Source organism: Schistocerca cancellata, chromosome 11 (assembly GCF_023864275.1).
Source record: "Schistocerca cancellata isolate TAMUIC-IGC-003103 chromosome 11, iqSchCanc2.1, whole genome shotgun sequence".
NCBI classification, from domain to species: Eukaryota; Metazoa; Arthropoda; class Insecta; order Orthoptera; family Acrididae; genus Schistocerca; species Schistocerca cancellata.
This window is the reverse complement of record NC_064636.1, coordinates 148,200,474-148,219,570: the sequence shown is the minus strand read 5'-3', so window position 1 is coordinate 148,219,570 and position 19,097 is coordinate 148,200,474. Positions and strand designations below refer to the sequence as shown.

The 19,097-nt window shown below is 39.0% G+C and overlaps 1 protein-coding gene across 2 annotated transcripts in view; it reads left to right on the top strand.

The window, feature by feature from the left end:
• LOC126108803 (uncharacterized) overlaps nucleotides 1–19,097 on the top strand; it is a 244,045-nt gene that overhangs the window by 158,449 nt on the left and 66,499 nt on the right. For both annotated transcript variants that reach the window (XM_049914167.1, XM_049914168.1), the window contains exon 9: nucleotides 426–509. In XM_049914167.1, the coding sequence (XP_049770124.1) occupies nucleotides 426–509 (84 nt within the window). The remainder of the gene's footprint in view (nucleotides 1–425; nucleotides 510–19,097) is intronic.

Below are 19,097 nucleotides of genomic sequence, written 5' to 3'. Positions count from 1 at the left end.
CAGCTATAATTTTTCCCGAGGGCATGCAACTTTAGTGTATGGCCTCTATCACCCCAGACATGCTGGATGGATTATGAAAGGTTCTTACGTGGAAGTGCGCTAATTTTTTCTACAAAATTTTTGAGTTAATTTACATGAGGCAGAAAACTGGAAGTATGTATATCTTATATTTTTTAAATTTCATTTGTCAATTTGGGAGATTTCACGTGGACACCTGGTACATATAATACTATACATTTTGTTATTACATCTACACCCAACAAGCCACCTTATGATGTGAGCAGAGGGTACTTTGTGTACCACTGTCACTCCAACTCCCCCCCACCCCCCCACCCCCCCACCCACCCACACACACACATTTTTCTTAATATCTGAAAAAAAAACATGCAATAAATAAATAAATAAATAAATTGTTCTTGTTGCAGAATCCTGTAGAGTATAAAGTGGTGCAGAATGATACAAAGCCTGTGACAGCAGTGTTGGTTCCACTTACACCCAAGAAAGAATCAGTAAGTATGTAAATATGTGGGAACTCTTCCAAGCTCTGCACTTCATATATTGTATATATATCACACACACACACACACACACACACACACACACACACACACACACACACACACACACACACACACACACACACACACTTGCACTACTTAAGGTTTCTCTCCTAAGAGTCTTCAGGCACATCTTCTCTCGTGTTCAGCGAGATATGAAGGTTATTAAATAACAGAATAGACAATTAGCTATTAACTCAGTATAATTTTATGTCTACTTCACCACATATTCCTATAGATTTGTCTCATCTCTGTAAGAGTTTTCTTAATTTCTCTCCATCGCTAATAGCTGTGCTATCAATGGGATGTTTAACTCTATCTTTCTTCCTTCCTTCATCCTTATCCTGTCAGCAAGGAATTCTTTACTTTGATCTTGAAGCAAGTTTTGTACCTTTTCCTTTCTCTCTTCATTTGATGGCGGGGGGGGGGGGGGGGGGGGGATAAGGAAAGGTCAGTGAGGAGGATGAGGTAGGTATTCCCAGCCCACTCTGTCACAGTTCCCAGCATTGTCTTGAAGAAGCAGCACACCTTTCATGTGTCGTCATGGATATTTCTTCTTCAGCACAGGGTTGATTTCATTCTCAGTTGTGCTTGAGTGGAATAGGCTGTTGGTAGTGTTTCTCTTAAAGAAACCTGCACATGGGCTCACCAAAAGATGATTAGTATGGCCTCATCAGCTGAGGGTCGCATTCTGAATTTCTTACGAACAGATGATTCAGGATGTTTCCAAAATGTGTGTTAACACTTTGGACTGATGTAGCCATATTTGATCACACAATAAAATTTTGTTAAAAGGTGCATCACCTACACTATTCAAAAGATTTTTACAAATACAAAATTTCTATTCCTAGTGATGAATGGCAAGCTGTCTTGGAACCCACCTTGTGCAAGTTTTATGGTAGTTCAGTTTGCTTTGGATGATGCAATTAGTTGTATCAAAACATAACCAAAATTTTTTAGAAGTTTAGTCAACTGTAAGTTAAATATCTTAATATGTGTGTGTAATGTCGAGGTTGTTACTGCCACCAGACACCAGGACCAGTTCTCATCATTTGTGCAATTATGATCATTTTGAAATCTTTTTCACCCACACATATAACCGTGCTGGTTCTTGAAACTACTGTCCACTTGCTTGTTCAATCGAGAGAGATTTTCTGACTCTTATTCACATTGTGAAAGTAAAAATATCTGTTCTTCAAAAGTACTTTGCCTGAATAGACATGCAGTCATAATCAAGACCTTACACTGTATGTTTACATAAATACAGTATTAATCAGAGAAATGACTAACACTCTTCACAAGACTGCTAACTGATGCTTAGAAAAGCTTTATTTCACTGCATTAGTAATTGCCATCAGTGTATAAGTGCAGCTTCCCCAGGATCCAAAAACCTGCTTGTGTCATTTAGGACAGCACTGCAGTACTTACCCTCTGAGGTAGTCAATATTTGCTGACACTTTTTCCATGCATGTGACAGTTGAAAAATTCTAGGTAGGGGCTGTCAATGTTCCACATTGACAAAAACCCTGCCGAGATTGTATGCCTTGGAGAAAGCCAGATGTTTGGCTGGGGTTGATGTGTCTGGTCCATGAGAACTAAAACTTCATATCCATAAAAACTGATTTGTATTCATTTATATCCATTATAGTTAATTTAATTCTAATAATCACTCACAAAATTCTGTCAAAACGAATATTAAGTGTGTGACTGTTTGTTAGTTACTATCACATTTCACATATCCCAATAGCAATATATTGCTATGATGTGGAATGAGACAGTTCTACATTTATAATACAGTCTCCCACTGAAAAATATGGCACCATGGTCACTACTTACATGATTGCCTTAAGCTAGTTTTTTTTTTTACATGCCATGGTTTAATGAATTATACTTAGCTCTCTCCCCCGCCCCTCTCCTGAACCCACGAGGGTGCATGCGCACGCACGCAAGTACGTGTGCATGCAAACACCCCCCCCCCCCCCCAACACACACACTGTATTATTATTGTGAATTCAGTAATTCCTCTGTGGAGGAGGAGGAGGAGGAGTAGTTGAGTTGATATATACTAAGTGTTTCAAGTTAATTACATTGTGCCACCTACATATATACATTTAATGGCTCTATTTTGATAGTGATGCCTCCAAACCTCATGTCAGTACATCACACTAACAATGACAAGCATATCTTCCTTATATTACTGACAGATGCAGCTAAGACAGCTTTCCAATACTACTATTTTTTGCTGACAGGCAGAATTACTACAATATGGTTACCTGCCATTGTCAGCAGAAGAATGATATCTGCATTTGAATAACATAATCATTTTACTAGAGAAGTTTATTTGCCTGGATTACAATATATATAACTAGTTTCAGCAAGTTAAATTGTCATCTTCAAATCTGAAAACGTTATGATGGTCTCACAGTGTTCTAAGTAACTTGTATCACTGGTACGATACTTTCTAACTGTATGTCTGTTGTAGCTGATTGGTACTACCACTTGTTATCTTTTTATATAAAGACACTGTATAGATCTCATTTCTAACTATAAGAATTTTAATTGTAGATTGTCACTATCCTTTCGTGTATTATACAAATGTGGAAAATATTAAATTAGTTATGTTTCTAAGTTATCATGGAAAACACTGCTGCCACCTGGTGGTACCTCTAAACATTATGTAGTGCATTTAACTACTGCCTGGTGGTGTGTTATCAGCCATCAACATTGTCACAACAGGCAATATTCTATGAGCCAAAAGTATTTAATCATACATTTTTATGTATGTTTGACACAGTCACAGTTTTACTGTATAACGTATGCACTGGAGTGTCTTCTTCAATTAGGTATGTTCATCTCAAGCATGTATATTTTATGATTTTGACATTGGATTATTCTTATCCGATTTTACTTACACTGCATTTGTAGATATGTCCATGAACAAGTGACAGTGAAGTACATTTTGTCTGGATTTATATAATTTTATATAAAAGACTGATAATGGATTATGTAAGAATATTTTATGTAAATCCTCAAATTTGTTATCATTTTAACTAAACCGGGGCTTCTCATTCTTTTATACAATGATCTAAATGTATTTATGTCATGGTCTTTATGTTTGGGCCGGTTTTAGCAATTAACACACGGTTTCTTGTGTTTACTTTTTCACACCATTGTTCTTATTTGAAAAACAGCTGAACAGTGTTAATACCTGACATCTTCTCCAGCTAATCCATGACTTATTTGTGTATGACTTTTATTTCCAGGAATTATGATTTCATTTCTCTTACGGCAAGGAGCAGAAACCCAGACAAATGTGCACCCATTTGATGTGTACCATAGGACTGTTTCACATATCAGCTAGTTTTTTAATTCTTGTTTCTTTTTTTAAAATGAATCTTTCCTTCAGTGACGTATTTTTACCATAGGCATGCAACAATATCTCATTCCATACTTTTACCAACATATCATACCTCATGGCCAGCAGTGCTAGCATTCTCTTCTTCTTGGCTTATACTGGTTGGTGTGTTCCTTGACCATGTCAAAATACACTCCTGGAAATGGAAAAAAGAACACATTGACACCGGTGTGTCAGACCCACCATACTTGCTCCGGACACTGCGAGAGGGCTGTACAAGCAATGATCACACGCACGGCACAGCGGACACACCAGGAACCGCGGTGTTGGCCGTCGAATGGCGCTAGCTGCGCAGCATTTGTGCACCGCCGCCGTCAGTGTCAGCCAGTTTGCCGTGGCATACGGAGCTCCATCGCAGTCTTTAACACTGGTAGCATGCCGCAACAGCGTGGGCGTGAACCGTATGTGCAGTTGACGGACTTTGAGCGAGGGCGTATAGTGGGCATGCGGGAGGCCGGGTGGACGTACCGCCGAATTGCTCAACACGTGGGGCGTGAGGTCTCCACAGTACATCGATGTTGTCGCCAGTGGTCGGCGGAAGGTGCACGTGCCCGTCGACCTGGGACCGGACCGCAGCGACGCACGGATGCACGCCAAGACCGTAGGATCCTACGCAGTGCCGTAGGGGACCGCACCGCCACTTCCCAGCAAATTAGGGACACTGTTGCTCCTGGGGTATCGGCGAGGACCATTCGCAACCGTCTCCATGAAGCTGGGCTACGGTCCCGCACACCGTTAGGCCGTCTTCCGCTCACGCCCCAACATCGTGCAGCCCGCCTCCAGTGGTGTCGCGACAGGCGTGAATGGAGGGACGAATGGAGACGTGTCGTCTTCAGCGATGAGAGTCGCTTCTGCCTTGGTGCCAATGATGGTCGTATGCGTGTTTGGCGCCGTGCAGGTGAGCGCCACAATCAGGACTGCATACGACTGAGGCACACAGGGCCAACACCCGACATCATGGTGTGGGGAGCGATCTCCTACACTGGCCGTACACCACTGGTGATCGTCGAGGGGACACTGAATAGTGCACGGTACATCCAAACCGTCATCGAACCCATCGTTCTACCATTCCTAGACCGGCAAGGGAACTTGCTGTTCCAACAGGACAATGCACGTCCGCATGTATCCCGTGCCACCCAACGTGCTCTAGAAGGTGTAAGTCAACTACCCTGGCCAGCAAGATCTCCGGATCTGTCCCCCATTGAGCGTGTTTGGGCCTGGATGAAGCGTCGTCTCACGCGGTCTGCACGTCCAGCACGAACGCTGGTCCAACTGAGGCGCCAGGTGGAAATGGCATGGCAAGCCGTTCCACAGGACTACATCCAGCATCTCTACGATCGTCTCCATGGGAGAATAGCAGCCTGCATTGCTGCGAAAGGTGGATATACACTGTACTAGTGCCGACATTGTGCATGCTCTGCTGCCTGTGTCTATGTGCCTGTGGTTCTGTCAGTGTGATCATGTGATGTATCTGACCCCAGGAATGTGTCAATAAAGTTTCCCCTTCCTGGAACAATGAATTCACGGTGTTCTTATTTCAATTTCCAGGAGTGTAATTATTAGTGCAATGAAACTAATGGAAGATAGAAATCATTTGCTAAGAGCTCATGTAAGATAGTGCTTCCCAATATAGTTGTAAGAATTTTGGTCATTAATGTAGTGTATGATGAAAATTGCGTATATCTGAGATTTGCATTATACGGGGTGTTCAAAAAGTCTCTCTGCAGTGCCGTATGATTGTTAGCTGCGTGTGCCGGATGCCACAGTGAATATACCGAACTGAAACTCAGTGAAATACAAGTTATTAATTTACTGAATATCCATTTTTACTGTGATAAACAAAACAGTGGAATATTGGGAGAGTCCACTTGAAGGGAAGTAACCCAGGCAGGTGAAGAATCATATGGCACGCACGGCTAACAATCATACGGCACTGTGGAGAGACTTCTTGAACACCCTGTATAATGTTTACCAATACATACTTACTAAGTTGTCCACATGAACCGAAGTAAGTTCATTGCCTCGTTACTTGATCTGTCAGTGGCTATTTTCTCATGGGCTCCTGGGGTCTCCAGGTCTTTCATGACTCCATCCACCTATCACAGTTTTGGTCCACAAAAAGGTCTCACACCTTTCAGCTTCCCTTCTAGTGCTGCCTCCTCCACCCTTTCTTCTCTTTGCGATACTTGTCCCAGCCATTCAGTTCCTCTGCTCTTTATTACAGTTGTCACATCAGGTTCACTGAGCAATGTGCTGATTTCTGTGTTTTTCCTTCTTCTAAAACTTCTACTTCCTGACACAAGTTCAAAGATTTTTCTTAACATCTTTTTTCCAGAAGTCATAATCTTTATCTCCATCATCTAGCTCAGTGTCCATGTTTCAGTCCCATACATTTAAACCAGTCGCACAATTGTTGCATAAATGCTTAGTTTTCTTTTTTAGTAGTTTACAACTGAATAGTTTGTCTGTTGAGAATAGACACCTTTTTGCAGATTTTATCTTGTTCATTCTCTTTTCCTCAAAGTTCTTTCTCAGTGACAGTACTTCCTTTATATTTGATGGACCTAGTCTTTCTAAATTTCACAGCTTTTATTGCCAGTGATTCTTCCACTTCTTCTTTATTATTTCTTGTTACTCGCACACATGCAGTTTTTCCTGATTGGTCCTCAGACCCACTTTATCTGCCTCCTATGTAGGCTTTTAGTTTGTGTTAGTTCATCTTTCTCCTCTACAATGATAATGTCATTGGCAGATGCCAACTGTTTCACTTGACATCCTACATTTACACATCTTCCAATTGATGATACACTATTTTTATGGCCTTTTCCAATACCAAGTTAAATAGGTTGCAGGAGATGCAGACTCCCTGTTTGATATCAGTCTCCACTGTAAAACATTCAGATGCATTGCCTTCAACCTTCACATTATGTTTATTTTAGTCAGTGCACATTGTGGTAAGCCTGATCAGCTTCATATCTATTCCTGATTCTTCCATTATCCTCCATATGCTTTCTGTATGACCACTTTCATAGACTTTTTCCTGTAATTGACAACAATAAGAGTACAAAGAATATGAAAATCAATTGGAAATTGGGTTAATACAACTTTTTGGCTTTGCAGATAGCGGAAATATCATGAAAGCATTTGCTTTTAATCAAATGTCTCAAACTTTGCGTCATTCACAGGGAAAATATTTAAATCTAATACTGATAAGTGGTAGTTATGTAATGTTGAAACTGAATCTTATTTTTTTTAATCAAGACTTCAAAATGAGTGGTCATTTTTTGCCCAAAGGTAGGTTCACCCTCAGGATTAATGCAGTTTTACATTGCAAAACAGACCATGGCCGTGTTGTGATGACACTAGATGAAACATCAACACCATGTCATATTGCACACCAGAAATTTGAATGTGAGGTAATTAGGGGCAGTAATTCTTATCAAAAGTTGCAATATAGACCCAGAATTAATGAACAAGCAATGATGATGGATTTCATAAACTAGTGCAGCAAAATTCCTAATGGGTGTTCTTCATAACTCATAAGAACAATTTTACACACTTGTGGGAGTGCAGGGATTAAGTAAAGTGTTTTACAATTCTTTCAAAAGTCAAGATATTTTTACTTGAGAAAAACTAATATTAATAACAGTAACAGGTAGAAGGCATTTCATATTGCCATATTCCTTCCATCTAATTGCTTATTAACATAAGGAAACATAATTACTCCCTCAGTTGAATGGTTTGAATGATGAAACAGTAATATTAAAATAAAGCTTTTCAGAGCATTTAATTATGTTCATATATGTGCACACAGTAAGGTCTTTGTTGCCTTTGTATTGTAAAACCTCGGTAATTTTTCACTGTCAGATATTGTATCTCTTTTGCAAGAGAACACTTGTGTAAATATTATCAAGTTCACCTGTGGCCTTCACAATGTGCCATAGAAACAGCTACAAAATAAAAATTAAACACAATTGAGCAAAATCTCACCTAAAAATCTGTGCAGTGAGAATGTGTTAATATCTTGTGCTAGCAATGTTACTACCCTTTCATTTGCAAATTGTTCCCTCATAACTTAGCAGTTATATTTCATCAATGGGTCATATGAAGTTTGCTGTAGATTTTTAATCTAGTGTCTATGAGAGTTGAACTTTAAGATTTAATAATTGATCCCCTAATTGTGATGTCACAGAACTTGGTACAAAACAAGAGAAAATACTGAGCTTTGACACCAGTGTTTGCATAAAATATGAAACGACCAGATATAATAGTGCCTTTCAGTCCTGTGAAATGCAGACTTGACCCTCAAATTATATTTATGTTAACCTGAGGAAGGATTATTACTGTTTTTGAGGAAATAAATAAATAGTAGTGCATCATAGTTTCTTGGTATTTGAACATTAAGTGTGAATACTTGTTTTTAATACCTCAGCTACTGAATTCTAAATGTGTAGATCTTTGCAGCGAGAGGGCTGCTTGTGTTTTGTATCATGTCACTGCTGACCTTAGTGATAAACACTACTGTTTGTCAGCTTACTGCAGTAGCTGATGTTTCTCCTTAGCTGACATGTAATTGTGTAGCAAAAGTGTCATTATTGGCAATGTCAATATGCATACAAGGTGATTTCATGTTCAATTACATTTAACATGTCAGCATGTGCTACCTCTTTGTGTTGCCTCTGCTTTTTCATATTCTCGGTATAAATCATAGAAACTACGTCTCTAGTAGTCGTGCTCATTTAACAGCTTTCAAAAATTCAAAAGTTTGAGTTTCAGTTTTTGGACTCTTATTTTATATTTCCAGTCTCAGTTTAGCAGTGAGCTGGCAGGGGTGAAGCTCCCAGTGTTCTGTTTTTGGTTTACTGATAAAAAGAAATCTAAAACTAAATTTTATGATTTGAAAAGTGATGATGTAATTGACATGAAGTGGAAAACCTCTATTTTTCTGATTGCTATTGATGGATTTGAGCACTTCTAGTACTTGTAAGTCATGAATTGTAATGCAGAATGTAGTAGATAAAATTTTATACAAATAGGATATATATGGGAGAAGATACTGATACTTGGAATGCTGTAATGACAAAATGATGCCATTTGTTAGATAGAGACACTATTGTGCCTTCATTTGGGAACTGAATAAATGGGTTAAATTACAGTTGGTTGCATGGTTAGATCTCTTTTCATGATTTAATGATCGCAGTAGAAATTGTCTTGGGGAGGGATGTGGATTACTAAAAGTTGAGATACAGGTAACATATGTTGACACCAGTGTAACTGTAAGCCAGAGTTAGCAAGGATGGAGCATGTTTGGAGTGTTGGGACTCCAGTTTATGGGAGATGTAGACGAGTGAAGATGTTCTATTTGTTTGAAGAGGTGGTACAGAATAGGGATGGAAGAATGTTGTCAAATGTGGAAAGCAAGGCCAAGGCAGATACCATGTGTCATTAAAGAATTTTGAGGAAGTGGAGTAATGTGGGAGGAGCAGACATCAATGTAGCATTTGCATAAGTGAGAATGCGCAGAGTGGTCTTGTATTCAGGGATGATGTCTGTGCAACGCAATCCTCACGTTAGAGCAGCTAGTAATTTTGTTTTGGAGGGTTAGTAGATTTTTTTTTTTAATCTGGTGTTACATAGGGGTATTTTAGTGTTTCAGTGAGCTGGATTTGATTTTGTAGATTGTTAGGTAAAGGTCTAGTGGATGGGCTGCGCGAGTGTGTTTTATTATAGTTATTACATGGGTTTCTCCAGGGATGATGGAAATGTGTAATTTGTTACACTCAGCAGGAGGAGTCGAAGAGATTATGGGGCAGTTGGAGTATATGATGGATATCAAAGAGGGCAGTGTAATCAGCATATGGAAAGGAATACACTGGAAGGTAGGTTTCTGGGAAAGCCAGGTGTGGATGAGAAATAAACTGGTTAGCTGTGGGCATATGCCAAAGTGCATGTATCATGACTGTTATCAGTAAGTTATTTTTGTTCTGATATTAGACAAATAATGTGTCTAATATATAAATAAGTAAATATATAAATAATATATTTTGTTTTAAATTAAGACTTTTTTGCTTAACTCGAGCATGTTTTTCTTACAACATGTACTTCTTTCTATAACTACATCCATCTCCATATACATATTGCACACTTACGTGTTCCACTTACAGATTGGAGTGAGGGAAAAAAACTACTGTCTGTGTGTTTCTGTATGAATGCTGATTTCTATTATCTGGTCTTCACAGTCCTTGCATAAGATACATGTTGATGCCAGTTGAATCATTCTCTAGCCTGTTGCAAATGTTGGCTGTCTCAGTAGTGTCTTACAGCAATAATGTCTTCTTCCCTCCAGGGATTTCCATTCAAGTTTATGGAGCACTGTCATGATACTCTTACATTCATCAAGACAACTGGTAACAGATCTACCAGTGCACCTCTGAATTGCTTCAATTTCTTCCTTTAGTCCATTTTGGTGGGAACCCAACATTTGATTAGTACTCAGTATCTGGTTGCACAAGTGATCTGTATGTGGTCTTCTTTATAGATGAACTACACGTTCATAGAATTCTTCCAATAAACCAAAGTCAAGCATTCACTTCATCTGTTAATGATCTTGTGCACTAGTTCAATTTCATGTTGCCTCTATTCTGTCTGACTCGCGCTGTATCCTTCTAGAGTCAGTCAAACACGATAACTTCTTGTACACTATAATGTCATCAGCAGAGAGTTGCAGATTTCTACATATATATGAGAACAAAAGTTACTAAGTTAATGCAGTGCCATCTTCGTGATGATGTATAGGGCTATTACAAATGATTGAAGCGATTTCATAAATTCACTGTAGCTCCATTCATTGACATATGGTCATGACACACTACAGATACGTAGAAAAACTCATGAAGTTTTGTTCGGCTGAAGCCGCACTTCAGATTTCTGCCACCAGAGCGCTTGAGAGCGCAGTGAGACAAAATGGCGACAGGAGCCGAGAAAGCGTATGTCGTGCTTGAAATGCACTCACATCAGTCAGTCATAACAGTGCAACGACACTTCAGGACGAAGTTCAACAAAGATACACCAACTGCTAAGTCCATTCGGCGATGGTATGCGCAGTTTAAAGCTTCTGGATGCCTCTGTAAGGGGAAATCAATGGGTCGGCCTGCAGTCAGCGAAGAAATGGTTGAACGCGTGTGGGCAAGTTTCATGCATAGCCCGCGGAAGTCGACGAATAAAGCAAGCAGGGAGCTAAATGTACCACAGCCAACGGTTTGGAAAATCTTACGGAAAAGGCTAAAGCAGAAGCCTTACCGTTTACAATTGCTACAAGCCCTGACACCCGATGACAAAGTCAAACACTTTGAATTTTTGGCGCGGTTGCAACAGTTCATGGAAGAGGATGCATTCAGTGCGAAACTTGTTTTCAGTGATGAAGCAACATTTTTTCTTAATGGTGAAGTGAACAGACACAATGTGCGAATCTGGGCGGTAGAGAATCCTCACGCATTCGTGCAGCAAATTTGCCATTCACCAAAAGTTAACATGTTTTGTGCAATCTCACGGTTTAAAGTTTACGGTCCCTTTTTCTCCTGCGAAAAAAACGTTACAGGGCACGTGTATCTGGAAATGCTGGAAAATTGGCTGATGCCACAACTGGAGACCGACAGCGCCGACTTCATCTTTCAACAGGATGGTGCTCCACCACACTTCCATCATTATGTTCGGCATTTCTTAAACAGGAGATTGGAAAACCAATGGATCGGTCGTGGTGGAGATCGTGATCAGCAATTCATGTCATGGCCTCCACGCTCTCCCAACTTAACCCCATGCGATTTCTTTCTATGGGGTTATGTGAAAGATTCTGTGTTTAAACCTCCTCTACCAAGAAACGTGCCAGTACTGCGAGCTCACATCAACGATGCTTTCGAACTCGTTGATGGGGACATGCTGCATCGAGTGTGGGAGGAACTTGATTATCGGCTTGATGTCTGCCGAATCACTAAAGGGGCACATATCGAACATTTGTGAATGCCTGAAAAAACTTTTTGAGTTTTTGTGTGTGTGTGCAAAGCATTGTGAAAATATCTCAAATAATAAAGTTATTGTAGAGCTGTGAAATCGCTTCAATCATTTGTAATAACCCTGTAAAAGTTGCTGACAGACTAAAAAATTGCATGCTGCTCCAGCACTCAAAATTGGGACTATTATCTTTTGTGGGAAGTAGTCTGCTGACTGTGCAATCCAACACCTTTCAGGATATGATTTAGAAACTGTGTCCACTGTAAAATTATTATAGTTGTTTCTTGTAAATGTCAAATGCTTGCTGCTGATGGTGATGATGGATTGTTATGACTTTTTAAATGCCATCCCTCTACATAAACTGGCCTGTTGTTAAGCTCTAGGACCAGCCAGAGTCACCTGACAACAAAAGAATTTTGGGTTTAAAGATTCTCTTGCTGTTTGCACAGATTTTTCTACATCAGTAGAGCAGCATATTTGGCCATCATTTTTAAATTTTTCCTGTTCTCTTTGGTGCTTTTAAAATATGTGTTTCATGCATTATTGCTTCTGTGTATAATATTTTCTGCTTAGTCGCCATGAATAAACATTTTAAAGTACTTTTTTCCCATGTGTCTGACATAGAAAAAGTGAACATAATGATTTTGCAGGCAACAAAATAATAATAAAACTGAAAAGTTCAAAATTGCTGTGTTATAAGTAAAAGTAAGCTTACCAACAATTGCATACTGTCCTTGGGTTGTTTCACACAACTGCATACTGTTGTTCAAAAACCAAATAACAATAGCATCAAATGTACAAAGTAAGGAAATATCTCTCAAAATGGATCTTGTATTAAGATAGTTGCGGGTCCAGTCAACAATGTCAAACACCTTTCAGTCCAAATTGAACATTATTGTGATAATTTTACTACAACTGTATATTGCGCAGTCATGCATGGATACTCATTTCAATGAGATGAGTAATGCTTGTGACATGTAGATGTATATGTCTGAAAATTTTAATAATGCCTTTCATTTGCAGGTAACTGAATGGTAGGAAAGTTAAACTTCTTGGCATATTGACAACTTGTGTTGGACTAGGTTCTAACATGATTATTTTATTTCATAGTTTTTCACACACTTTTAATCTGACAGAAAGTTTTAAAACAGTGCTCACTCTGTCGCAGAAAGAAAGATTAGTTCTGGAAATCATAAGGTTGCCTGTTATCTTCCCAATATGGCATTTAGCGATATGAAAGCAGTGCTTGTTCAGTCAGTTAATGATGTGCATGCACTCATTCCTAAACTGACGTTGTGATGCTTTACCTCATTGAAATGTATTCCTGGCATACAAATGAACTTTGTTTCCATACATGTCTGAATACATTTTGTATCTCATACACAGTGGGAGCACATTTATATCTGTGAAGGTCTTGAAACATTTACTGTTGTTCAAAGATTTTTTTTTCCTGTGTATCAGTAATGGAGTTAGTTTTACAGATGTTCCATATGTCCATTGCAACATTTGTTATCACCATGATGTGTTGCAATGAACTACTTTAGACATTCCACATTCACCCTTTCTAAGTTTTTACTGCTTGGTTCTTGTAGTCCACCCAGTATATTTTGATTATTTCCATTCACAATTTCCTAATGTGACTGAAACCTCTACAGCCTTAGTATGTGTCATTTCTGCAAAAAATTCTTGATTCTTAAGAAGGTTCTTAATTTTATCATTGTTCTCAGAATCTATTGTTCTGAGTTCAGTTACTGTGTGGTCTTATGGATTTGTTTGATCCATTGTCCTCCCATTTTCTTTCCCAGATGTCTCATTACATGTTGTCATAAGAATATGTTTTATGGCTGTTACAAGATGTGAAAGAAAGAAAAGGTTGTTTTCTTCTTCTTTGTACTGATAATTGGCTCAATCTCTTGTAGAACGCTTTCATTCAGGAGGGTTCTTCAAAATCCTGTGGCCATATATTTTCATTTACTGTAGTCTCAGTGATTCTGCTTTAGGTTTTGAGGAGGTAAGCAATTCTCATTCTGTTTTTCATTTGGAACAGAGTTCCACAAGCGTAAGTGACTCTTGGAGAGTTAAAGTTCCATTGTGTTGGATCTCTGTAATGACAAACATTTCTTATCATCTGCTAGCCAAGTTATTTCATCATTTATTTATTTATTTTGATTTTGTTAATCTTAATTGTCCATGTTACTTGCTCAGTTAGGTTGCCAGTGATAATTAGAACCAGGCATTTAAACTGCAGAAGTAGGATAATTTTCTGATCAGTCGTGTAGACTTTATTTATACACAGAGTTCCCATGAGCAAAATCTTGGTTTTCTAGAATAGTTATATTTTTTGCAGACTGATAATTTTAACTGGAACATCTTCCATATTGAAGGTTAAGAGACCTAGATCATCTTCAAACATTAGGTAGTTCATTATAATTTGTTCTTATTGAGAGTTTTGCTCTGATTTAGAATTAGAAGATATTTCCATTTTCCAAACCATGATGATGTGATGAAACGCCACATTGAAAAGCAGCGGAGATAATCCATCACCTTCTCTCAGACCAGTCTTCATTATGAAGGCTTTTGACTCTTCTCCCTTGAATTTTACTTTGGAATTTGTGCCAGTTAAATTTAACAAACAGCATAGTGAACGCATTATTGTGGCCAAGATATACACGAAGCCCACGCCTACTACAGTAGTGCAAGTTTATATGCCAACTAGCTCTGCAGATGACGAAGAAATTGATGAAATGTATGATGAGATAAAAGAAATTATTCAGGTAGTGAAGGGAGACGAAAATTTAATAGTCACGGGTGACTGGAATTCGAGAGTAGGAAAAGGGAGAGAAGGAAACATAGTAGGTGAATGTGGATTGGGGCTAAGAAATGAAAGAGGAAGCTGCCTGGTGGAATTTTGCGCAGAGCATAACTTAATCATAGCTAACACTTGGTTCAAGAATCATGAAAGAAGGTTGTATACATGGAAGAACCCTGGAGATACTAAAAGGTATCAGATAGATTATGTAATGGTAAGACAGAGATTTAGGAACCAGGTCTTAAATTTTAAGACATTTCCAGGGGCAGATATGGACTCTGACCACAATCTATTGGTTATGAACTGTAGATTAAAACTGAAGAAACTGCAAAAAGGTGGGAATTTAAGGAGATGGGACCTGGATAAACTGAAAGAACCAGAGGTTGTACAGAGTTTCAGGGAGAGCATAAGGGAACAATTGACAGGAATGGGGGAAAGAAATACAGTAGAAGAAGAATGGGTAGCTTTGAGGGAAGAAATAGTGAAGGCAGCAGAGAATCAAATTGGTAAAAACATGAGGGCTAGTAGAAACCCTTGGGTAACAGAAGAAATATTGAATTTAATTGATGAAAGGAGAAAATATAAAAATGCAGTAAATGAAGCAGGCAAAAAGCAATACAAATTTCTCAAAAATTAGATCAACAGGAAGTGCAAAAGGACTAAGCAGGAATGGCTAGAGGACAAATGTAAGGATGTAGAGGCTTATCTCACTAGGGGTAAGATAGATACTGCCTACAGGAAACTTAAAGAGACCTTTGGAGAAAGGAGAACCACTTGCATGAATATCAAGAACTTTGATGGAAACCCAGTTCTAAGTACAGAATGGAGAGCAGAAAGGTGGAAGGAGTATATACAGGGTCTATACAAGGATGATGTATTTGAGGATAATATTATGGAAATGGAAGAGGATGTAGATGAAGATGAAGTGGGAGATACGATACTGCGTGAAGAGTTTGACAGAGCACTGAAGGACCTGAATCGAAACAAGGCCCTGGGAGTAGACAACATTCCATTAGAACTACTGACAGCCTTGGGAGAGCCAGTCCTGACAAAACTGTACCATCTGGTGAGCAAGATGTATGAGACAGGCGAAGTACCCCCAGAATTCAAGAAGAATATAATAATTCCAATCCCAAAGAAAGCAGGTGTTGAGAGATGTGAAAATTACCGAACTATCAGTTTAATAAGTCACAGCTGCAAAATACTAATGCGAATTCTTTACAGGCGAATGGAAAAACTGATAGAAGCCGACCTTGGGGAAGATCAGTTTGGATTCCGTAGAAATGTTGGAACATGTGAGGCCATACTGACCCTACGACTTATCTTAGAAGAAAGATTAATGAAAGGCAAATCTATGTTTCCAGCATTTGCAGACTTAGAGAAAGCTTTTGACAATGTTGATTGGAATACTCTCTTTCAAATTCTGAAGGTGGCAGTGGTAAAATACAGGGAGCAAAAGGCTATTTACAATTTGTACAGAAAGCAGATGGCAGTTAAAGGGTCGAGGGGTATGAAAGGGAAGCAGAGGTTGGGAAGGGAGTGAGACAGGGTTGCAGCCTATCCCCGATGTTATTCAATCCGTATATTGAGCAAGCAATAAAGGAAACAAAAGAAAAGTTTGGAGTAGGTATTAAAATCCATGGAGAGGAAATAAAACTTTGAGGTTTGCCGATGACATTGTAATTCTGTCAGAGACAGCAAAGGACTTGGAAGAGCAGTTGAACGGAATGGAGGGTGTCTTGAAAGGAGGGTATAAGATGAACATAAACAAAAGCAAAATGAAGATAATGGAATATAGTCGAATTAAGTCGGGTGATACTGTGGGAATTAGATTAGGAAATGAGACACTTAAAGTAGTGAAGGAGTTTTGCTATTTGGGGAGCAAAATAAATGATGATGGTTGAAGTAGAGAGGATATAAAATGTAGACTGGCAATGGCAAGGAAAGCGTTTCTGAAGAAGAAAAATTTGTTAACATCAAGTTTAGATTTAAATGTCAGGAAGTCGTTTCTGAAAGTATTTGTATGGAGTATAGCCATGTATGGAAGTGAAACATGGATGATAAATAGTTTAGACAAAAAGAGAATAGAAGGTTTCGAAATGTGGTGCTACAGAAGAATGTTGAAGATTAGATGGGTAGATCACATAATTGATGAGGAGGTATTGAATAGAATTGGGGAGAAGAGGAGCTTGTGGCACAACTTGACTAGAAGAAGGGATCGGTTGGTAGGACATGTTCTGAGACATTGAGGGATCACCAATTTAGTATTGGAGCACAGCGTGGAGGGTAAAAATCGTTGAGGGAGATCAAGAGATGAATACACTTAGCAGATTCAGAAGGATATAGGTTGCAGTAGGTAGTGGGAGATGACGAAGCTTGCACAGGATAGATTAGCATGGAGAGCTGCATCAAACCAGTCTCAGGACTGATGACCACAACAACAACAAATTTAACTTGAGGTGTTTTTTAACTTTCTGATGAAGACCATGTGTCCTGAGGATATTTTATTGCGTGTGTCCATGGACACTACAATATACTTTTGTAAAATCTGTGAGGTGGATAAGGAGCCATTTACTTCTGTATTTGTAATATTGCAATATTAAGTTCAGTCTGAGACTTTGGTTTAGTAGCTTCTGCGTGGAGAAAATCTTCCTTGCTATTCTCAAAATTCCAGTTCCAGACTATTTTGAATCCTGTTGTAAATTATGTAGGGGGAAATGTTGTATGTGCAGTTCAGAAGAGTTATTTGTAATTATCTTGGTTGACTTTTTATCCTTATTCATATTCGAGATTGATTATTCTGAGGCCCAATGTGCCAGAATTTTGTTCCTGTGCCACATTTTAATTATATGTTGACAGTGATTTATAGTTACGAAATGATAATTAAATTGACACCCTAGCTGCAAGCAGGCATTGATATACTTCATAGGGGACATGTTGAAAATGTGTGCCCCGACCGCGACTCGAACCCGGGATCTCCTGCTTACATGGCAGACACTCTATCCATCTGAGCCACCGCGGGCACAGAGGATAGTGCGTCTGCAGGGACTTATCCCTTGCATGCCCCCCGTGAGATCCACATTCCCAACATGTCCACAACACTACATTCGTAGTGCGCCTAATAGATCACCATACTCATTACTCGTGGCAGATTAATCTACCAAGTCCCGTACGAGTTCGGGCATAGCGTGTGCGTTCGCACAAGAAGGTCAAAGGCCGGGAACCCATATTTTTAACTATATATGATGGTAGTATCTGTTCCCGAAAGAACAGTTACCGTCGATGACCATGCAGCTTTGCTAGAAATGAAATGATAATTAAATTGACACCCTAGCTGCAAGCAGGCGTTGATATACTTCATTGGGGACATGTTGAAAATGATGGGCAAACATCTATTAGGCGCACTACGAATGTAGTGTTGTGGACATGTTGGGAGTGTGGATCTCACGGGGTGCGTGCAAGGGATAAGTCCCTGCAGACGCACTATCCTCTGTGCCCGCGGTGGCTCAGATGGATAGAGCGTCTGCCATGTAAGCAGGAGATCCCAAGTTCGAGTCCCGGTCGGGGCACACATTTTCAACATGTCCCCAATGAAGTATATCAACGCCTGCTTGCAGCTAGGGTGTCAATTTAATTATCATTTCATTTCTAGCAAAGCTGCATGGTCATCGACGGTAACTGTTCTTTCGGGGACAGATACTACCGTCATATATAAAACGTTATGTTTTCGTGCATTTTTCTACATTTATACACAAAAAGATCTTCACTACCTGCCTTGTAATTCTTTAGTCCCATAATTGTGACTTCTAGTTCATTGACTGTTAGGAAATTTGTTGGATGTGGGTTCATTATAGTTAGTGTGTTCAGTGTTTGCTTGAAATGTTTGCAGTGGGTCAGAATAATATAAAACTTTGTTCAATGCATGTGTGGAGCTCTGGGTTTTCTTGGTTACTATTGGCTAACATTCCTGATTTATCTCTCAGCATTAATGTAATGGTTTCATTTTTGGAGATGCCTACCAGTAGCCTTGTAACTTTTTGTTTTTTTTTCTCCAAAGAATTACTTCTCATCTTCCTAGGATGCTTTCGAGAAGTTTACATTTTGTTTGTCTAATGATTTGTTTATTTTTCTTTTTTATTAGTACTATATTTGTGTTCTTCTGATCTTTGATCTTGATGATTTATTCGTGCTTGGTATCGTATCTCTATCATCTGATCACATTATTCATTCCACCATTTATGTTTATTGGAGGTAAGTTTTCTGCTGCCAGTTTTAATTCTTTTAGTGTTTTAACATGTATTGTAACTTA